This window comes from Aplidium turbinatum, chromosome 1 (assembly GCF_918807975.1).
Source record: "Aplidium turbinatum chromosome 1, kaAplTurb1.1, whole genome shotgun sequence".
Classification (NCBI taxonomy): domain Eukaryota; kingdom Metazoa; phylum Chordata; class Ascidiacea; order Aplousobranchia; family Polyclinidae; genus Aplidium; species Aplidium turbinatum.
In genome coordinates this window covers 34,399,295-34,422,126 of record NC_137472.1, presented here as the reverse complement: position 1 = coordinate 34,422,126, position 22,832 = coordinate 34,399,295, and the positions used below count along the sequence as shown (strand labels likewise).

General features: G+C 38.5%; 2 protein-coding genes across 2 annotated transcripts; both read right to left on the bottom strand.

Annotated features, from left to right (window-relative positions):
- Positions 1 to 67: 67 nt before the first annotated feature.
- LOC145775982 (ARF GTPase-activating protein GIT2-like) lies at positions 68 to 20,270 on the bottom strand. Its single transcript, XM_082587396.1, has 17 exons — positions 20,102 to 20,270; positions 18,489 to 18,577; positions 17,749 to 17,906; positions 15,189 to 15,366; positions 14,310 to 14,535; positions 13,744 to 13,826; positions 12,984 to 13,156; positions 12,557 to 12,660; positions 12,227 to 12,340; positions 9,916 to 10,043; positions 8,748 to 8,967; positions 8,213 to 8,325; positions 6,267 to 6,415; positions 5,891 to 6,089; positions 5,704 to 5,823; positions 1,776 to 1,892; positions 68 to 1,461 (listed from the first exon to the last, which is right to left on the bottom strand). The coding sequence occupies exons 1-17, from the start codon at positions 20,157 to 20,159 to the stop codon at positions 1,351 to 1,353; spliced, it is 2,340 nt and encodes a 779-aa protein (XP_082443522.1). The 5' UTR covers positions 20,160 to 20,270; the 3' UTR covers positions 68 to 1,350.
- Positions 20,271 to 21,465: 1,195 nt separating this feature from the next.
- On the bottom strand, positions 21,466 to 22,152 carry LOC145765147 (small ribosomal subunit protein uS15m-like). The gene has a single exon (XM_082576919.1). It carries the CDS (start codon positions 22,150 to 22,152, stop codon positions 21,466 to 21,468), a length of 687 nt encoding a protein of 228 aa, XP_082433045.1.
- Positions 22,153 to 22,832: the final 680 nt, after the last annotated feature.

Below are 22,832 nucleotides of genomic sequence, written 5' to 3'. Positions count from 1 at the left end.
TATGCGAAACTGCCAGGATTAAGCTCCGCAAGAAGCTTTCCAGGTCCGAGGATAAAGATTCAATCAATCAATCAATACATTCATGTTTTGTTACAAGAAAAATCACGAATTTACCGTGAATAATAAAACAAAAAACAACAAAAATTACTAAAAATAGTTTCACGACAAACGATTAAACAGTTATAGCAAGCGGTCCTCAAACTCAAGCACATGATTCTTAAAGAAAAAAGTTCAGACATTTTCTTCTGATACCTTAAAAGACAAATACAGTAAAAAGAAACTCAGTGACTGAAATATAGCGTTAGAACCGTAATTTTGTTTGGCTGGAGTTAGCTTACAAGTTACAATAAAGTCTGGATTCTACAAAACGTATTACAATTATTCATGCAAAAAATTTACAGTAGTTCAAATGATCATTCAAGATGGAGATTAATTTACACAAATCAGCTACGCACCGTCACGAAGCCGGAGTCATCCCGACTAGCAGAATCCATCGTTTTTTTACGTTGATTCAACGTGTAGTACATGTTGTATGAATGCACGACTTGACTTGGTTAAACTTGCACAGTAAAATGCAAGAACGGCGTTTAACCGTAACGAAAAAACATAAATACTGACACACAGCTGTCAAAATAAGCACCAGGCGATTAAAGAGGTTTGAGCATTGAAAAGACAGAACAACCAGATCTTATTATTTTTTTGTGTTTCAAATTACTTTGGAGATCGTCGCTTCGTTACAAGCCAGACGTAAGCTGTGAGGAGTGACGTAGAAGCGTGTAAGTGAGTTTGTGAAAATGTGCTTCAGGTTCCTTGCAAACAATTTATCAGTTAGAATTAGTCCATGTAATTCAACATTATGGTACGTTCCTTGAGCAGTCTGCCGCTGCGACATCGTTATTGGATTGCTTGCACACGATTGCAATGTCACAAAACTTTCTAGAAAACAAAACTACTGCCCAAGATGCACAATCAATAATAATAGAAAATAGCAGAAATACTAAAGAACAGTAATTCAGCGTTTGCGGATGCCGAATCAATGTAGAAAGGACGGAGTTTAAAAGTTGAGTTATAGGCTTCTCACACTGAAGAATACATTGTTTTGTCTTATCAAACAGGATACGCGAATGCGGAACCTGCTCTGTTCCAGGCGCACTTTACAAACGGCACAAATATCACTAAAGGGCCGATAGAAAATCTCTTTAGAGGAAAATCTAAAGTAAGCAAAAAATGAAATGTTACAAATTACTACAAGACATTCATCGGTGGATCGATTCCGCAACAAGCACCAGGCAGTTGAAACGTCTGTAACGGAGAAGTGATCGGAGCGAGAAGACGAGAAATGAGGAGGATTTAAATTGAAGATGGCGCGGAGATCTCTGATTGGAGTTTCGTTGTCAGAGTGACAAGTTCTTTCTCAGCTTTTGCAATCTCGTACGCGTTTTTGATGACTTCCTCAGTAACCTGAAATAGCAGAAACTTTTCGCATTAGAAACCAATCAAAAACAACAACAACAAGACGAATAAGGTAAGCGGCTCATTCTTCTGCAACGTTGTTCTTTAAGGTAAACACCGATGCTTGGAAACAATGTCATTTAAAAATTGTTGCAATACTGCAACAAAACAATGCTGCGTGTGAAATAGGTTTCTACCTTTATACGGTTTAACGTCTCTCGTTCCAGTATCGCGACAGTGACACCATTAAACGACGGATGACGTGTTGTATACCCGACAGGTCGTGCGGTATGCGCATAGTCAGATTAGGTGGACAATGTTACCTGTTTTGAATTCACAGCCAAACCCTGCTCGGTAATTTCCCGACAGCGGTTTCGCAACTTTTCGGCTCCTTCGCCCAGCCTGGCTATTACCGACGACATTTCTTCGCTCTCAGTCTCCTACAAACGTACAAAACGACGCATAGATTTAAAATATTTTCAAAACAAATCAAACTACTTTTAAACTTTAAAGCAGGCTTGGCAGCCAATTTGAAACATTCTATGCACCAACTCATATACGATTTCTCAATCGAAAGGAAAAACGATCCAAACTACGCAAGAATAACAAAATAACTTTGATTTGACGTTTTTTTCACACTTTTGCGAGGATAATTGTAGTGACAAGCAAAAACTAATATTCACCACGAGTCACCAAGTCCTAGTTGTTAGTTTGTTTGATTTTTTCTAAACACAATAAAACATTGCCGCTTGTGATGTATTCACAATACACCTTTCTTAAAATATTATGAAAGGTTTACCACAAAAATACGTTGAAAAGCAGGCTGTAGAGTTGGTTGCACAGAAACAGTGAAAGTGAATTTTTCCCTTCAGCGACATTTTGCTCTTTTTCACAATTACTCCAGGGTAAGGGAATTTTATCAAAACCATGAAGTCTGTCGTGGAGTTCATAAAAATCTCTTTGGATTGGGTCCTTTAAAAATTCCGGAGTCGGAAATTTTGGTCCAACAAATCAGTCAACATGTCCGAAGTGTTGACTTGTAGATTTGTGAGGATGTTCCACTTGTGGAAAAACTTTCTAGACTCGAAAATCAATGACATCGGACCATATTTATGTGGGCCACCATCCACTCAAAGTTTCCAGATATCTACTGTAGGCTTAATTGGAAATTTTTTTCCTTTTTTTTGTAATAATTTGCTTCTTTTTCTTTTGTTTTAGAAACATAAGTCTACAAGTACATCAAATATAGTTACTATTCACTAAAAACTTCTTCAGCCTGTTTCACCCTAAAAGGGGGATCATGAGACGGTCCTTATTCAAATAGAATCAATTTCATTTCATTTCTATTTGAATAAGGACCTTCTGATGATCCCTCTTTTAGGGTGAAACAGGCTGTAGAAGTTTTTAGTGAGTAGTAACTATATTTGATGCAATTCGCTCTACTTGGCTTTTTGCTTGGTTTTGAGCGCTTTTTGCAGTATTAATAGTACCGGTATTTATTGTTTAAGTCTTCAAGTATATACGAATGTACAGTTGTATACTATAGGATTATTATAGATAAAAGTCTACTTCCCAAGTCAGCAACAGCCACTATCATCATTTTGTTTTCGTTCAGTTGTATACATTTTGGAAGAGATGTACCGTAACGTCAATCCGTGAAATCTGAGGCCAGTCACATGGCTTCCACAACACTTCAGACGGAAATAAATGGCCTGGGAAATGCTGTGACAAAGGAGGATGTGACAATTACAGGCAATCGTCTGCTTACTACTCGGCAGGTATTGCGAAGCATCATATTTCATGTTGAAGATGGATTTAGTGAGAATCGCACTAAGTATGATGCAGCAAAAATGGTGTATGTACAAATTGTCTCGTTTTATCAAAAAGATGGAACTCCAATGTTAGCGGAACAGACTTGTTGCCAAAAGATAAACAAACTCTTGGCAGAAAATGAGAAGTTATGGAAAATACCGAAAGCACGTCGAACAAGTGCATCTGCGCATGCAAAACGCAATGACTATAAAGCGTATTTGTCAAAAACGTTCCCTGTAAGGCTGAAAAACTCTGAGGAGCTTATATCAAATCCTGCAGGCATATCTTTCTTGAAATCAATGATGACAGACAGGGCAGCCACAATAGCCGGATGTGACTCTATTTCATTCGCACGAGTCCGAAGGGGAAAAATAGGATTCTGAGTGTACAGAAAAACGACAAAAATACTCTAAAACAGAAACACAAAAACTGTTTCTGCTGTAGCTCTTAAGATAAGGAACGTGCTCTTCTCTGGTCAGGTTGTTTACATCACATCGGTGAAATCGTTGTGTTACCTATCTTTGAAGATTTTAAGCTAGAGGTTTTAAAATCACCAGAAATGAGCATCTTCATGAGACTCCCCAAGAACTGGAATTCTATTCCACACGGCAGTGGCTAACTGCTAAGTACACTGGATAATGGATATCAACAGCTTTCCTGTAACAACACATGATCTCATTCAGAACCTCAAAAGATGACGTTGTTCATAAATAAAGAACTTATAAACTTATGTACCGTATTGCTTATGTCAGTCCTGGTCTACAAAATGTGAAATTCTACCGTCCTGGGGCTACACAAAGGCCAGATGGATTAATTCTTATAAATTGGTGCTCCTGGAAAATCAAATAGCTAAGTTACCTAAGGGAACTATCACATCAGTTACACAAGTGGCTAAACTGAACAGTGAACAATCTCATGAACTTTATTTCACTCGTCTACTGTGCATATTGGTTTTGGTGTAGTGTTGCTGTAGATGCTCCTTGGAACTGTTTGACTATGTACAAGAACATTCTCAGATATGGAGCAGTACATAAGTTGATATCAGATGCTGCTGAACGTAGCTTCAAACTTCACTTTTGGTATCTCTCTGCTGAGATGGTACCACTCGCACTGTTCAGCTCTGAAATTCAGGAAGTGGAAAAACATCAAATGGCTGATGAACTGATACAGGTAAAACCGACAGATCCTGTTTTTACACCAGCAGATCGGTTTGGCACTGGCTAGCTACGGGAAACCACGTTTTCCATCAGAAATAAATCTGGAATCAAAACTGACAGATTTTATCACAAAGGACTCTCGGTTCTTTTTCTCTATTTTAGAGATAAATGATGATTTTCTTCCTTTATCAGTAGAGAAATGGTCTGAATCAGAGTCGTATTAGAAAGCTGTTTACAATGTTGGCCCATCAATGTCACAAATGAAGTGGCTGAACGTGGAGTTAAACTGAGCACCGATTATCTACATAAGTGCCAGAAACGACTGAACACTATCAAAACACTTTACAACTAGTGGAAGCCAACAGAAAAGACGTACCTAATTTGAGAAAGAGAAAAAACAAATATCCTCTTGCACAAATTAGTGCAAGTCCACCACATTGCTTTCTGTGACAAAATGTGTTAGTAAAAGTTTGCAGTTACTGTATATACACAGATTCAATACCAGACTTTCATGTAGCAAAACTTACTAGCCTAGTATTAACTTTCTATATGTACTTGATCAATTTCCAGTACAAAATTAGAATTTTAGACCACTTCCGCTCACTGGAGTTGTATTTTTAGCTTTTGCAACAAGTAAAAAATGCGAATTCATAGAGATCTCGTATAGACAAGCATATTCTTTTAATTCCCTGTACAATAGGTAGTCGCACAGGCATACTTTTTATGAGTTTTATACATATTATTTTGTTGAAACATACAAATTCTGCTAAAAAGCGTGAAAATAATTCAATATTTACTAAATGGCAACCCTGAAAACTTGAATGGGATGGTGGCCCAAATAAACGCGCCCCAATTCTACTGATTTTTTGGCCAGCAAAACATCCTTACAAATCTACAAGTCAACAGTACAAAAAAAGTAAAAAACAGGGGGGTTGTAAGCACCCTAATACAAGCTCAAGTTGATAATTTCTATAACGCATAATCTTGGAAATCTACATCTTCTCAGTGTGAATGTCACAGGTCAGGGATATAAACTTCTTTCGATTGACGAAGAGATCAATTATAGCAACAGAACAAAGAGAAAACAACCGATGCGAACATGACCAAGGCGGCCTAGTTGCGGTCAACTGTAAAAACCCTTCGCAAACATACTCTACAATGGACTTGAATAACAAATACAGTTAAACAATCATCCAAAAGATAAAAAATGCAAACAATAGAAAATCTACGGCATCGGTACCTATTTGAAAGAGGGTAAATAACTAATTATATTACAACTTACAATAGGAAAAAGAGCAACAATGTCTTGCACAGCAGTTAATATGTTTTCCGAGCACTTCAAGTAGCTTTCTATCTTGCTTTTCTGCGCAGCTTGCAACAAATTCTGAATATTTTTCGTGCACTGCAAACAAAAAAGTTTATTAAGACTTCTCCAATTATGAAAAAAGGTACGAATTTGTTCAACTTACAGTTTCGGTTTTCCTGATCACTTCGTCGGAGCTCGGAAGCGTTTTAGGACCACCATCAGCACGCTCTGTGTCTTCTTTCGTTTTGAGAGGAGGAGAAGACATCTCGACGACAGGAGAGGAGTCGGAAGAAGAGAGCTTTTCCATTGCAACGTTGTTGTTTTCATTTGTGTTGGCAATGTCCGTACCGTTCTTGTGCGCACTGTGAAATATTGAGGATGCCGATGAGTTTGAGATCTGCGACTCGCCATATTATTCCATCCTCACCAACGTGTTAATTGAAACACAGTTCGATCAGCATGCAAAAACATGTTCAATATTTGCAACAGAAAAGCAGGTACAACACTACAAACACCAAACAGCCGAAAATAAAACCTACTTGTCGGTTGCGTCTTCACAGGGAGCAGGACTCCCTTTCCTGGATCCGGATGATTCCGTGGACACGTTGTTGTCGTAATCACTGTCGGTCTGGATGCGAGGACTGCCGTTGCGCAGACGCGGTGGTTTCTTAACAGCTTCTTTATTTTCCTAAACATCAGCCAGTGATGATTTAATGTTCATTATTTAAAGACGACAAACTTTTATTCAAAGTTAAAAAGGTGAAACTTTTAACATGGTAAAATACACTGGCAATCACGAATAGTTGATTGTCTGCTGGAGTGCTGTTCAACAAAATGAGACGAGCCAAGATTCATTGTATTTCATGTATTATTCATTGTGACTTCTTTGAGATCAAATTGCCATTTTTATTGCTGGGGGGGGGGGGGGGGGGATTAATCGGCTTTTTTTTAAATCCAACATTAGCCTTGGTTTTGGAATACACTAGTACAATCTAAGACCTCTAGAAAAAATTTAATTTCCGTGCAAACCTACCCCTCTACCTTGATAGTTACTTTTCGCGTTTAATTGCTTAATATAGCATGGACGCCACTTTACATTAAATACGTTACAAGACTGCAGTAAACACTTTTCTGATCCTGGTTTCATCGTAAAACACGGGGAAGTGGTTATTTCGATTTGTGCAAACTACTTTTCAAAAACTAAAGTCGCTTTTAGATTGTTTTGTTATGATAACTGAATTAACTGATAAAACGTCTTTGGCTTCTGTCAGCAAACGCTCACCTTGCACTTTCGATTCAAGCCCTCAATCTGAGATTGTTCGCTCAATCACTTTCCATTTACTTGCTTATTTTATCTGCTGGTTTCGTTTAACCACGTAGATTGACTTGCCTTTGGTATGCTTCAGCTGCCACAACCAATTGAAAACTTCAAGCTGACAACTGCTGCTCAAGGTGCTTTACAACAACAAGTTGTTGTAATGGATGTTTGTCGACGCGACGTGGCTGTTGAGAAAGCTCTATCAAAAGGGCACCAGACAATGCGCTGATCGTGTAAAGTTAACTTTTAGAAGGTCTTTTCTTAAATTCCCTTACAATGCACGGCACTGCTTTTCAGGCAAGAAAAGACAACATTATATTAATAAATAAACTGTTTTTTCTTGAAACCTACCGTGCTCCCACAATTTGTTTTTTGACCCACAAGACAAATATGGAGAGCTTTGGCACCACGGATTTTGGTTAGCCTGTACAGCGGCGGAAACCCAGCCAGCTTAACCCTATCCCTATGACTATAGCTCTGCTATTCTGCTAGTCACAGATATTGACTGCCTTGGCCCTATATCCATAGATGCACATTTGACTTGTTTCATAGTGACAAGTGGCGATTGACATCACTATCTGTTCTAGGGTTATAGGCGAATTCTTCGTAAACAATTCTTCGTAAAGCAATTCTTCGTAAGCAATTCTTCGTAAAACAATTGTTCGTAAACAGTTGTTGGTGAAATGAAATCCGTAAAAGAATTTTTCGTAAAGCATTTCTTCGTATACATCAAATCTCCATTGCATGCACGAATAAATGCTTTGGGAAGAATTGTTTTACAAAGAATTAAGTTTACGAAAAATTGCTTACGAAGAATTGCTTTACGAAGAACTGTTTACAAAGAAAACGTCGGACACCCTGTTCTAGCAATAGTAGCAATCATCAATAATTTACATACCGTACTGTATATTAGGCCTGCTCCTGGACATGACGTAGGCTACAACGGATCTTGTCATTAAACTTTTCACAGTGTTCAAAAACTTATTTTATGATACAACATAAGATGGTTAGACGGCTGTAGTTTTTAAAAGAAACTCCAGTTTGCATCGATAGATTGTTTGGATAGCTTCACTACATAAGTTTGATGTTTCAAAAATTAGTTTCGATGAACGCAATCTGTGCGAATTTACTTGACGCCGTGCCAAAAAACAAGGAGATGTGTCTCACCGTTCCTCCGGGTGCATGAGGATGTTGAGAGGATGGATCGCCAATAACTCCTCCGTGAATCGTCTTCCTGCGCTGACTGTCAGCGGATGCGAGCGATGATTGGCTTCCTCCAACTGAAAATATCCATCAGCACAAAAACATTAAAAAAGAGGATATGAATTGCTGGTGCGCATGAACAATTGGACATTTATTCTTACCAAAATCTTTGTACTGACAAAACCGATGTGATTCTTCGAGATGATTCCTTGTAGTTAGATAATGAGCAAAAGTTAATGTAGAAGAAATGTTTATCGTAAAACTGTGAAAATATCTTCAAGGCAGTTGCTTTTTAAGAGAGGAAGTGTCCTTGATATTTTCAGAAACACAATTAGGGATTTCACAGCAATTGCGGTAAAACACACGTATCACACTAAAACATAAACTCAACGAGCCCAACCAGAAAATAGGTCATTTTTTTTATATCGGCTCAGCGTCTATACGTATTGAATCAATGGAAAAAAAAAGATTTTGCTAGTTGCATTACAGTTTAACTTACATGATTCATTCGGGTTAAAAACAGATGTAGGTCGAGCTAGACTGTTGGTGCTGCCACTACGAGGACTCAGAGAGCTGAGGTTTGCATTCGGAAGCTTCGATGACGCGTTTAGACCAGCAGCAGCAGCAGATTTCTCCGCCGGCTTGAACGCGGATGAATACTGATTAATTTGCTGTCGTTGTTTTAAGAGTTCATGGTTTTGCTTGGCAAGATTGGTAACCTGTAAAAAGGTGACACAATGGAAGGAAGATTAATGAATGATGTGATAAAATAGCGACCCATCGGCCTGACACTACAGAGACAGGCATGGGTGCGCCTCAACCGTCTCCGTACGGGCGTCGGGCTTTTCCGCTCAACCATGCACCAATGGGGAATGGCTTCTTCCTCTTCCTGTGAATGTGGTGCCGAGGAACAGACTGCAGACCACATCATCAATGACTGTACCATCTTTAAGCCACCTAACGGAGTGGAAGATCTGCGCGTCATGGATGATGAAACTAAACACTGGCTGCTCTCTAGCAGACTTCCAGTGTAGTCCGGGAACATCGTGAATCTGGGGTGGTAAAAGGATAGACCCTCGGGCCCCAGAAGCTCAGACGACGACGAATAAAAGGCATAACTTTGGTAGAGAAGTTGTTTTGTGGGCCTCCATCACATGCAGATGATTGACAACACAGTGATTAGATTGAATCGTCCACTTCGAGCTACTATATCGACATCTTCGGTTGAATTACATCAATCAGACAATAAAGACACCAACAAAACGGAACAAATTGTAAAGTTTTTGACGCAGCGCCAAAAAAGTGCATTGTCTAGAATAGATTAAAAAAATACAAAACAATAATTATGCGTCATTGCGTCAGTGAAACCTTTGTTTCATAACTTAAACCGGGCGAGGTTTAAGCAAACGGTACAACTTTTGCTTGCAACAGTTAAAATGGAAGTATTGCAACAAGTGGAGTTAATGTAAAGGACTAAAATTTGAAAACCATAATGCTGTGCTACTTCTTTGCCACCTCGGATATTTAATGGGCAAATTACTTTCAACATCACCAACAAAACTATTTTGCGTAGTCGATAAAATTCATACAACTGACATTGATCAAACAGTCAACTTCAAGTTGGATTATGAACAAGCAAAATCAATTAAAACATTGCAACATCAGACCTTGTTTGAGAGGTCTCTGTTTAATTCTGTCAATTTGCTGAGTTCTTCGTCTTTCTCGATGAGTTTCTGCTTGAGAGCGATGAACTTATGCATGGGAACGAAATTCGGATGAGGCTGGGTCAGTCGTGCTGTGAAGACAATTTAAATGATTTCATTAAACGAAGCCTCACAAAGTAAACGCAGTTTAGAATGGAACGACGTCAAAACAGCAACTTTTTCTAGCAGGGAAGTCTATTCAGTTTTAAAATATGAAAATATTTGCAAGTGTCATTTCGTATCAATAATTTTCGAATAGAAAATACAATAATACATCAACTGAAATTACCGCAGACCATATTACAGGATGACCCATAACAAATGCCACCCATGAAAACATCAACGAAATGCACACTCTTTTTTGTATTTCATCCATATTTGGTACACATAAAGTTCATGCTTTGCCTGACATGTCTACATTGTCTACCCAGTTTCAATGATTTCTGACAAACCATCTTTGTTTTAGTGCCGTTCAAGGATGTGCTCTAAATGTCCACCTTTGCGTTGCAAGCACACCTGGATGCGACGTGCAAAATTGTCAATTACTCTGGCGCATTCCTCTCTAGAAATTGTCCTGATTTTGGCACTGATGGCTGTCTTCAGTCCAGGGATAGTCTGGGGATTGTCCTTGTAGACATTATCTTCGAGATAACCCCACAGATAAAAATCTGGAGGGGATGAGGTCCGGCGAGTGTGAGGTCCATTCAGGATCACACCTCCTACTGATGAGACGATCACCAAAGCGTTCCCGCAGCCATTGCAGTGAGTCATTTGAAGTATGGGGAGTTGCTCCATCTTGTTGTAACCATTGTTCATCCCTCACAACACCTCTACGTCTACCCAAGGCTGTCCAAAACTTCCTAAGAACCCCTAGATAACGCTCCGTATTGATTGTGAGTGAATGTTGGTTCTTGTCTTCAAACCAAAATGGCCCAATTATTCCATGCTTGGAGATTGCAACCCAAGCTGTACACTTGATGGAATGAAGTGGCCTTTGCAGACAGTCCTCTGGAAGTGTTGTTCCCCAGAAGATGTTGTTTTTTGAGTTCACATATCCAGACAATAGAAAGTGAGCCTCATCAGAGAACCAAACATCGTCCATATAGTGTGGGTCCTCGTCGATCTTGTCACAGAACCATCGACACATCACTACACGCATCTCCTTATCCCTTTGAGTAAGTTTATGCTTAATCTGTATTCTATAGGGATACAATTGCAGATCCTGCACTAAGATCCTCCTAATTGACTCCCAAGGAATTGCGAGTTCTTGGCTGCGGCGCCGTATTGACTTGCTTGGACTGTGACCAACCGAATCCCTGACAGCATCAATATTGATCTGGGGTCAAGAACTATTAGGCCGACCAGAATGGGTAGCTCTGCTACTCTTGGCATTTAAGTTTAAGATTGTTCCGTGGGCTCGGAACTTGTGGATCCAGGTGTACACGAGTTTTTTGTCCGGACAATCACGACATCGAAACTTTTTTTTGAATCGGGCTTGCACTGCTACTATCGATTTCGTCTCAAAATACGATTCTACACAAAAGTCTTTTCTTCAACTGTCCAAGGCATTTCTAAAATACTTTATTTTTACAGGCATGATTCTTCTACATAAATCTGAAATATAAAAGCATTTGGTTAATCATTATTGATTTTATTGACATTTTCATGGGTGGCATTTTTTTGGGTCACCCTGTACTACCAATGACTACGGCAGCTATGGTTCCTTGTTAATGGAATAAAGTACGAGATCCAGATAGAAAAAGTTGCCTTTTCACATCATTTCTATGTCAAACTTATGTAAAACGCCAACTTTTTCTGGCTGCAAGCAACCCGCTGTGCGTGAGACACAACGACCAAATGGAACAATGGCCGCCTAATGTTGCTTTTTCTGTTCGAAAGTTCTCTACAGCAAAATGACGAACATGAATCGAAGTGACTTATTGCTCGTCTTTGGACTTTCACAATGATCAAGCACCAGAGCTTATTCAAGAGTATTAAAATAGGCTGGGCAGTAGGAATATCGTAAGAACCTCAAAATAATGCTGGAAAGCTTATGTCTTGGTATTTTCGTCAAAAATTTCTATGGACTGATATACTACTACTACAGTACTACAAAAACCGCTTACTATTTTCCCAGCCTCATTTAATGCATCTCAGCAAGCAAATCAAAGAAACTGAATCAAAATTATGAGTTTCGAGTGATCACAACCTTATAGCAAGAGAACACTTCACATAATAGATTATCTCTTCAGCAGAACGCGGAATAATTGCTCACCGGCTGAATCTTCAATCGACTGGTAATCAAGGTTGCCATCTGGCGGTAGATCGTAAATTGGATCTTCTTTGGCCATGTCAACCGTTTGATTGAAACTCACAAATTCGCTCAAACCTTTAACGAAACAAAAAAAAAACAGTGAGCGACAAAATTCCAATAAGGTAGAGATTAGAGAACCTATTGACAAATAATCACATTAAAACTACTTAAATACAATGTCAACTTGTTCGAGGCGGCACATCAATCGGTCTTCATCGCAGATGTTTAGCAAAGTCCATCCCACTTTTACGATGTACAAATATGAAGCCAACAAGTCAATACTGGACTCACCGCCGTTCAGAGACTGCCTTCTAATGACGTCGTAAAGTAGGTCGGTTATCAGTGTGGAAAACTCTCGCTGCGTGAACCGGGCCAGCTTTTGACGGCCTTGGTTGCTGCAGAAAAATATGTCTATCGTTTTATTTCACATTTTGAAGCTGATAGTCGAAATGATCGTTGTTACAGCCAAGGTTGCATGGTAAAAATGCGTTAAAAATGAACGAAAACATTGAATTAAATGCGGACCTTTTTGCATGATGTGGACCAAACGAAAAAATATCTAAATTTGGAACTGCTTGATACACAACACTGCTACAAGCCTATGTAGTAACTGTAGTATGAATATAACGTGTGTTGTTATTACTGTTATTGACTCAACCACTGCACTGAATACGTTAAATCAATGCAAAAAGATGGATTTTAGAGGTTGGGTGCATACCGGGTGGTGGAGTATTCTGGGTTAACAGTGAGAAAGGGCACAGCGACATGGTCAGCAGTGGGGGGAATCTTCCCTCCACTATGCTTCAATTCTTGCCATATTCGTTCGGTTTCCCGACGATCTATCTCATCGTAGACGTCCATGGCAAGCTCCTCGAATATTTGGTTGCTCAACTGCAAAGGACGGCGGCAATTATCGTGGCGCATGAATAGCGAGCACTTCTACCGAAAGTGTTATCAATTAAGTGGGCGCAGTTGCTGGTAGAAAAAGTAATAGCAACACCCAAAAAACTCATAGTAACCCTACTCTCTGCAACCAAGAGAAACTTATGAAAATCTTGTATATAATTATATTCCCCAAAGGTTCAGTAGCAACAAGGAAAGTTACATTTTCAAGTTTTGAAGTTCCCAAAGTTTTAACTACTGCAATGCAACATAACAATTTGTTTTCGAAACTTAACGTTGTCAGAATCGATCAATACATAGACCTGCCAAATAAACGCGAATGTTATTGGCAAATTGATTTTTCAGTTAAGCAAACAACAAATGCAAACTGCTTCCGAAACAAAAGTAAATAATCTAACAAAGAAAAAACAAGACATTGTAGAATACGCAAGCAAAAGAAAACAATTAGAATTGCAAAAGTTTTTGTTGAGGAAGAAGTATTTACTCTCAACACAAACGATGGAACAACCAAAAGAAGATGCCCTTTCTGCATTGCTCTAACGTTGCTATTTTAACTTTTTACAGCTTGAACTCACAGCTTGTAGTCGTTTCCTTCCATCCATTCCAACTCCATTGTCACGTGACTTGGGAATGGTGTAATGATTTTTGAGCTTGTGATCTGTTGGAAGACGAAAAATGACGTCAGTATCAGTGATGTGGCAAACTGACCAACAACAAGGGAAAAAAAATAAGAACATTTTCCAAGATACAGACAGTACAGTTGGGGTTAGACATTTTTATTTCTTTTGCTTTGTGTATGTTGTTAGAAATAAATTCAAAAAAATGCACTACACAATACACATAACAATCTTTGGCAAAACTTGACTTTTCTTTATTAAACAGTGCATTGTCTTCATAGTTCATAGGCTATTCAGTATTCACCTTAACTATTTACTCAGCGACATATTCATAATTAAATCAATGTTAAAAGCAGAAAACATACACAGTAGCCTATATAATTATTCACGAGATTCATCGTCAACAGTCACCAAAGGTGTGTGATAGGCAGGCTAAGACAAAAATAAAACATACATTTCCATTTCCAGTATAATGTGCACTTGACATAGGAAAGAGTGTACTGATAATAAATAGAAGTACTAACCTGGTTTTAAACCCCAAACAAAATACGAAAGTCTGTCCGACAACTCGTATTGCAGTTCGACCAACCGGTCTGCGAGGTCATGATGGCCTTCTAGTCGAGCAAGAGTTTCCGGGGTTTGCCGGTTGCTGTCAAGGCCAGCAGGATCAGCTCCGTACGTGACAAGAAGTTCAACTTGCAATGCTTGACCAGCTTTGGATGCGACATGAAGTGGGGTGTTTCCTTTTTCCTGGAAAAATAAAATTGCTTACAGCGTCGTATTTCAACATGTTCGGCAGAAGTTTCACTTTATTTTCTACACAAACCGGTTATTACTGGATTTGATCACTAAAATGCAAAAGTTTGGTTAGGTCACCGAACGTCTCATTCTTTTGGCAAAGCATGTTCAAGGAAAAGAGTCAGTAGATCGGCATGAAATTAAGTAAACTCGAAGACGTTGAATCAATATGAAAAAGGAGTAATCTGTCAGTCTGTGTTATATTGATCCACGTCATCTTTTCTTTACCATTAACCGATGACGTAAGACAAAATTGAAAAACTATTGCCAGCATCTGATGTGCCATTTTTGTTGCGTACAATCATGACGCGTGCTGAATAATTTATTGATCTTCGAAATCTACGCCATGTGCTAAAAATAATTGGAAAGCAGCTACAGATCTCAAATGCGCTTGCGGACACATATCTATAAATCAAAGCTTATAGAGCTATTTCCAACTTGTCCAATTTTCTTAAAAGCGTAAACACGTTGCAAGACAGGAAACTAACCAAACAAGTGAAAATCGTGAAATTATCGGAAGTAGAAACAACATGGTGTGTTTTATATTGCATCAACCAGTAATTGAACAGTGCCAACTCGAGATTTAAATTTTAAACAGCCCTTACTGAGTGGAAAAAGTTTGCTCGCGCTCCGAGCGAGAGCAGCCTCAAGCTTGTGTCCAGGTTGGCGGTGCGAACGCTGGAGTGCAACTGCCTCCCGAGGTCATCATCATCCCGACGCGGAGGCCGATGAACAAATGCAAGTTGCTCGTATTTTGCTCGAATAAACTCGTTCTTCGTGGAGCTAAAAATGCTTCGGTGAGTCAAGAGGTCAGCGAACATGACTTAGAACAACAAACATCATTTCAATTCAAAACATCGGCAACCAAAACTTTTGTTATATGGTTGGACAAAGCCCGAATAGCTGCTTGTTAACCTGTAATTACTGATATGGCAATGTGCCGGAAATTATGAACTCAACGCTGCTATGCTCATCAAGCAGAGATGAGCGAGGTTACACGACAAAGTACTTAAACTGCAACGCGTTTCAATACTAAAATAGTCAATCATGTGGTGAATAAGGTGCCAGCCTGAAACGCTAGTTGTGACCTCGATAGACGATTCGTTATCCAGCTTTCCCAAAGTGAGGAATCGCACCGGGAGGGAGATTTTTGAGGAATATTTAGGGAGGTAAAAAGTCGAAAGGGGGCGATTGGGGGGCAAATTTAGACAAAGGGAGAAAAGTACTAAACCATCAACGAAGTGTAATCGTTGCTGGCAAATGTTCACCGTTTGTCCATATAAAGCAGAAAGTTAATCAGCAAGATAACACTATGAACAGAAGCAATTTTCGTGGAGTCATCAAGTTGGTGGAGGCCAGTTATTCCGCTGGGAAGGCAATCGTCGATTCAGCCAATACTTATGTATATAATTTTGGCCACTTGCGCTGTCGCACTACACTGACACAAAATAGAGGTCCCGTGGCCTATCGTATCAAACAAGAGACTAACTTCTGTTTTTGGGTGATTTGTTCTCAATTTTGTCTTAGAAGCTTGCAGCCAAGTGGGAGAGATACCGAATCGACCAAGGAGGGTATTATAATTCCCCAGACCACATCCATCCAAAATATTAAAATCAGCAACTAAGAATATTGCAGCATGTCTTACAAAGGATACTAACTGGCTAAATGCTGTTTAGTTGTGCTATCGAAGACTGATATACGACCTTACAAGGCTTACAGTAAGCAATCATGGGCATTATCTTATTTAGGAAAAAAGTGACAAAAAAAAAATCAAATATTTTGACCAGGCTTCCAGCTCATTTCTTTATCATTCTGCATACCATAGTGTAAACTATTGTATCGTCCATCTCGTCTCACACATTTTTACTCTTACTAAATGTTAGTGGGTTTCAATTTTTTCATAAATTGACGACTGAAGCCACCATTTATATATCATATTCATAACTTTGTAAAAAAGTGTTACTTCACCAAACACAAGCGTTTCATGACAAACAAACTTGTGCCTTAAGCGGTAGAGCAATTTTCAAAATAATTGCCTGTGAAACCTCGCAGGATACAAATAAATCTGTTGTGTTTTGTGATTGTTCTTGCTTCATACGTGTGAATAGTCCGCCCCGATAGCTCAGTTGGTTAGCGCGTGACTTCTGGAACGAAGAAGCATCGACATCGGGCGGCGCTGGTTCGACTCTCGGGGTAAGTTAAGGACTGCTCTCCATTCAGCGGCATCTAATGGATGGAACAATTCCTCGGCAATAAGACTTCAACAATCGAAAACTTCCCTCTGTCAAACTCGGTGACCGGGCATGCGTCAGTGATTCAAAGCCTCTACAAGTAAATGAGAAACTACCAGGATTAAGCTCTGCAAGAAGCTTTCTCAGTCCGAGGATAAAGATTCATCCAATAAATCAATAGAGACAAAAATAGTGTTTCGAAAGTGACAAAGGGGAGACGCAGCAAAAAATTTGGGGACCACTGGATTTTGCCAAGGATTTCATGGCAATGCCACTGTATTGGAGACATAACTTCATCATCATCATCATCTATCGTCGGTTTGTTCCCCATTAGTGGGGGTGGCCGATTGTTTCCGCACAGCAATTGTTTTAATCCCTTTTCTCCATTTCACCCTGTCCCTTGCATCTTCCTCCTTCAGTCCGACTTTTTAAATTCATCTTTCACTTGTTGTTTCCACGTTCTTCTTGGACGACCGTGTTTCCTCTTCCCATCCACCTTTAGATCTAGTGCCTTTCTAAGAAAACTTCCTTCCTCCCTCCTTATCACATGTCCATACCATCTTACTCCATTTGCCCTTGCCAGTTGGTCTATGGTCTCTCTCATCTCTAGCATATCCAACAATTCTTCAGTCCTTTTTTCCCTTCTCGTTTTCACCCCACACATTGCTCTCACCATTGACCTTTCCGTTCTTCTCAGGATTGCCAGTTCACTCTCTCTCAATACCCATGTCTCGCTACCATATAGCATTGCAGGCCGCACACAGCTCCGATATACTTTTCCTTTCATCCTTAGTAAAAATTTTCGAAAAGCAGTTATCATTTGCAGCTAACTAACAAATTGTCCATCTTTGGCAGTGCTGAGATATAATCAGAGTATGCAATGAACGCAGCACGAAACAAAAACAAGCAATCTTAGAACAATAACATAACATACTGGACAGGGTCACCAGGATTTGGCTTCCTTTTTCCTCCTCTCACTTGAGCTGGATCCAACAAGGAGTGCTCCCATATCGAGTTAGCACCAACTGATGAAAGTTGTTGAACCATGTTCAATTGATTTTGATGCCAAACACTCCGTTGAAGATGCTTGACCTGATTTGGTTAAAAAATGTTACGGTGTTTGCTTTTGATAGGAATGTTTGAAACAAGAATCAGTTAAAAATAAAACTATATAATAAAACATAGCAATTTTCTATAACTACTGAACTTTTGATATTCCACAATCTTTCATATTATATGTAAGAGTTACACTTCATGAAAGTCAATAATAAAGCAAAAAGACAGCAAATTTCCAGCATTAGTTGCAACGAGTGCGCAACGATTGCACTCGTTGCAACTAGTGCAAGAAGCGATAATCGTCTTGATGAACAATGAACAGTTGAACAATGAACACCCAAGCTTTTCAGTATTCAAGAAATTGCTTTATCGTTCAATAAGCAACGTTGGAATGAAAATAAGGAAAAGCTACCGTTATTGAGAACACAGGACATAATTTCAACATAGAGGAAGCAGGTGAAACTAAAAACATCTTCAACATAGAATCACTTACGAACTTTAAATTTAAAAAAAGACAAAAAAAATAGCGCAAGCTTCAAGACTTCTTCTGAAGTATATATTATACACTTTATATAGTTATCTGTAAAATATTAAACATTCACTGATTGATGCCATCACCTGTGACACATGCCGACCAAGATTTCTATGAACTCCAGCGCAATCATTGCATATATAAACTCCACGGTTGACTGATGCCCATGAAGGATCTAAAAACAAACAAGCGTGAAAGTAAACCTGAGCAATTTCAACTCATTTCATACAGTTTCTGCAACTGAGAAGCAGATTGATTGGACTATCTGTGCTCGGAATAGCCCGTTTCGGTGAGTCCGATCCCTTAATGGGGGATTTTTTCATTTTTTTTTTAAATTATCGGGTACCATAGCCTAATTGTCATTGCCGTTTTAGGGTTAGGGGTTAGAGGTTAGGAGCTCACCGAATCGGACTCATTGAATAGTAGCAGACCCACTAGGAATAGCACCTAAATGAAAGGGCGCCACAGTGCTCAGCACCTAAATATCCTGACGCCACAGTGTGCTCGCCTAAAAGACTTGCTCCCATATTTTCGGACACAATCATATATAATAATTATATACTGGTAGGGAGTGGTAGCACAGATGGGTCTGAAATAGGCGAGCACACTGTGGCGTCAGGATATTTAGGCGCTGAGCACTGTGGCGCCCTTTCATTTAGGTGCTATTCCTAGTAAAGCTTGCAGATTGTATCAGCTTGGCAGGTAGGGCAATTCTTGCGAGTAAGTGTGAGACAACGCTTTATTACATGAATACATTTTTATAGGGCATATAAACCCTGGCTACAAGTTGCAAGCATAATGGTGCGACTTTGCTCGTTAATAAACCTAGTTGGGGTTTGACAGAAAACTAAGTTACCCTTCACTCAAACCTACCACCCGCTTGAATACAGGCTACGGTATATTTTTTACTGATATTTAGTGTAGTTATTATTCGACTTAACTAAAAGTGAACTCAGTCATATTCGGAAACTTTAATTTATTGATAAAGCTTTCGCCAACGCAAATCTGGACAAACAACAAATAAATGCTCAACACGCGCATTAAAAAAAAATTCTGTTCAATATAACATTTTGTGTGAAAAGCATTGCCGGTTTAAGCAGCTTCATTCAGAAAAGCCATGACATATTTTTTTGTTCAATATAACATTTTGTGTGAAAAGCATTGCCCTACCTGCCCATGCCCAGCTGATACAATCTGCAGACTTTACTAGGAATAGCACCTAAATGGATGGCGCTACAGGGCTCTGCACCTAAATATCCAGACGCCACAGTGTGCGCGCCTATTTGACCGGCGTATTTGAGTTTGAGACTTTGAGAATTTTCAATACTGTTAAAGACTTTTGACTTAAAACACATGGGATGGTAGCCTGATGCTATTAAGTAAATACGATGTTGAGTAACAGTTTCCTATTTTTACTAAAAAAATTGTATAATATATTATATATATGATATATATTGTATGTTTATCAGGATGATGTCCTTTTTAAACAGTGGCAAAGTGTTTATCTAACCAAAAAGCAACATCAGAAAGTTATGAACTGTTTTTAATTACTCAATTTTATCAGATAAACAAGAGCAAAAATTATAGACAAAGTGTTATGTGGCTTAATTATTGAGGTAATCATATCCATTTCAGTTATGCATCCATGTCAATAAGTTAAAGCAACAAGTATACAGAAGAGAACAAATATCAATGGTACCTTGTGAACTGCAATCAGCACAAACTTCAGCCACTGTACGAACGGTATGCTTTGGCATGTTGCAGCTTTATGTAGAAGTTGAACAACTCGTCAATTTGTCATTTGAGACAAATATTAAAAAAACATGAGGCAAAATACATTGGATTTTTTCACTTTTAAATCACTAAATAGAGCTGTAAAGTATTATAGTTGAAAGCACTCATCAAATTGACGTTGCAAAAAGCATACAAAAGACAAAAAATGACCATGCAGGCCAGTAGCTCTGGTCATAATAATCGGAACTCAACCAAAGAGATACATTAACTATAGACAGACACTTGTAGACTAAAATTAAACATAGTTGTATGAGAATGACAGAGTGAGAATCTTACAATATTCATGTTGAAGTTAAGTAATCAAAATGTTAATGTCAAAAAAGTAGGATTCTTCGGTTTTAACATAATTCTTTAAGATGGCAGGTAAATGGAAACAAATTCAAACACATATTCATAAAATTAACAAATTTTATACCAAACATATGTTATGTAAAGTTTTAAACATTATTCATGATAACTTTCATAGAAGTTTAGTCTTAAATAAATGACATGCAACAATCAAGTACCGGTAGCTGTGAAAGTGTTAAAGCTATGTGAGGGAACTGTCATAATTTCTAATTTTCATTGCTTTCTAGCACGAAATCTGTGCAAGTGAGATCTACAGCTTTCAACTGAGCTGAAAGAACATTTTACAAGTGTACTGTAGACACAAGCGTTTGTTTCAATCTATTAGAAAAGATGAACATGTTTGACGAAGAAAAATTCAGGATAGCAGTTCTTGACATTCAAGATAGCAACCATCTGGAAACAATGCATTGTAGCTACCAAGACTCAATGCAAAAACTACTATAAAATTAGTAAATTACACAAGCCAGTATTGAAAAAATCTGTAAAAGTTACGGTAAAATTTTTAGAGTATCTAATTGATGAGCAATGCAACTTTACATCTGCAAAGTGCAAACTGCATGAAAACTAAAATACAAAATTGGTGAATTTGCATCTTGTTGGTTTCAAAATATATATAGAACAAACAAATAAAAAGTCAGTACAGGAGCTTAGAACTTGTCCTTACGAATCGTTTTTGATTAAATGTGAAGCTTCACTTCAAACTGTCAGTAAATAATTACATAGTAATCGTTTTTTAGTTAGTATATACATTATAACAATCACAATTTTTGCATGTGCCTCATTACTATCGGAAGGCCCATACGTTTTGTGCAAGTAGAGATAGTTGCCAAGTCATCCTCTTGACAAACTGTTGTGTTGGGTATTACCAACTTGTCAATGGCACTACAGTAAAGTTTAGCCTTGAGCTCTTTAACTATTGGATTAGTTATCTGGTTTTCCTTCAATATCGTGTTTCAATAAGTCATCTTTAAACTTTTCTTTAAGACCTTGTAACTTTCTTTCTCTCTCTTGCTTGGCAGCAATCAGTCTTCGTGACTCTGCAAATGCCCGAATTCTCATATCCTTAACACTGTTTGCAATTGGCGATGGCCGTATCTGATATTGTGGATTAAATCGGTGCTGAATCTTAAGCACATTAATTGTTTTAGCATATGTCTCAAAATGATTATCTCGCAAGTCATCTAGCATATTCCTTCTCCTTTCTCCTTGTTTAAAAAGAAAATTTCGATAATCTTGATGTCTTTTTCTACTCTCTGCATATTTTTCTTGCATGTATTTTATATTTACTGTTAGCTTCACAATTTCAGAGACAGTTTCAAAACGACAATGATCCTTATCTACAATATTGTTAACGAGATCAAGAATTTTCTTTTCAACAACATCTTTGTGATCTCCATATCCAACGGTAAATATCTTTTTTACTCGCTCATTTGCATTTTGGAGTTCAACAATATCAGCATACTTTGCTTGTAATTCTTCTCTACTGACGTCTTGAAGGAATTCAGTGTGTGGACGAAATGATGAAGCACTGCATGAATTTTGCCACACCAGTGGAAGACAACGAATCAAAGAATTGCATTGCCGTTTCAATGCCACAGAATAAAACATGAACCTGATTATTTCAGCTCACAGCACGTAAAATTCGCATATGTGTCTGTAAAATACAACAGAACAACAAAAACAATCAAACAACGTAAGCATTGTCAGTGTGATAATAATAACGGTTAATTTTTCACCCATTGCTCCAACATACAACATACTGTACTGCAATCAAAAAATATGCAACAAAGGGTCGTACACTCATTGTGTCAGCGATTCATGCTGAGATGCAGTCATGTGTTGTAGAGCAGTGTCAAACCAACTTTCAATCGAACACAACATGAAAGTTCTCACCACTCAACCAACAAATGAGTATCATACAAATGGCTGGTCTAGCAAGCTGACAGATAAAGTTGGTGACAATATTTGTATATATGCCGTCCCATATATATGCCGTCCCACCATATATGCAATCCCACCCCAGACAAAAAAAATCTGTCATTTTTACATTGATTTAACATCTGCAGACGTTGAATCAATGTAAAAATGACTGATTTTGCTGCCATAGACATAGTAAAAATCTACCATTTTGCGTCAATTCAATGTCATCAGATGTTGAATACACCCAAAAACAACATAATTTGCTACGTTGACGCAGCGTGCGTTTAGCTTAATGCGCTTGCAAACAGACTCGATGTCGCTTTCAAAAGTCGAAACCTCTGCAGAGAGTTGTTGCGGCAGTAAATCGG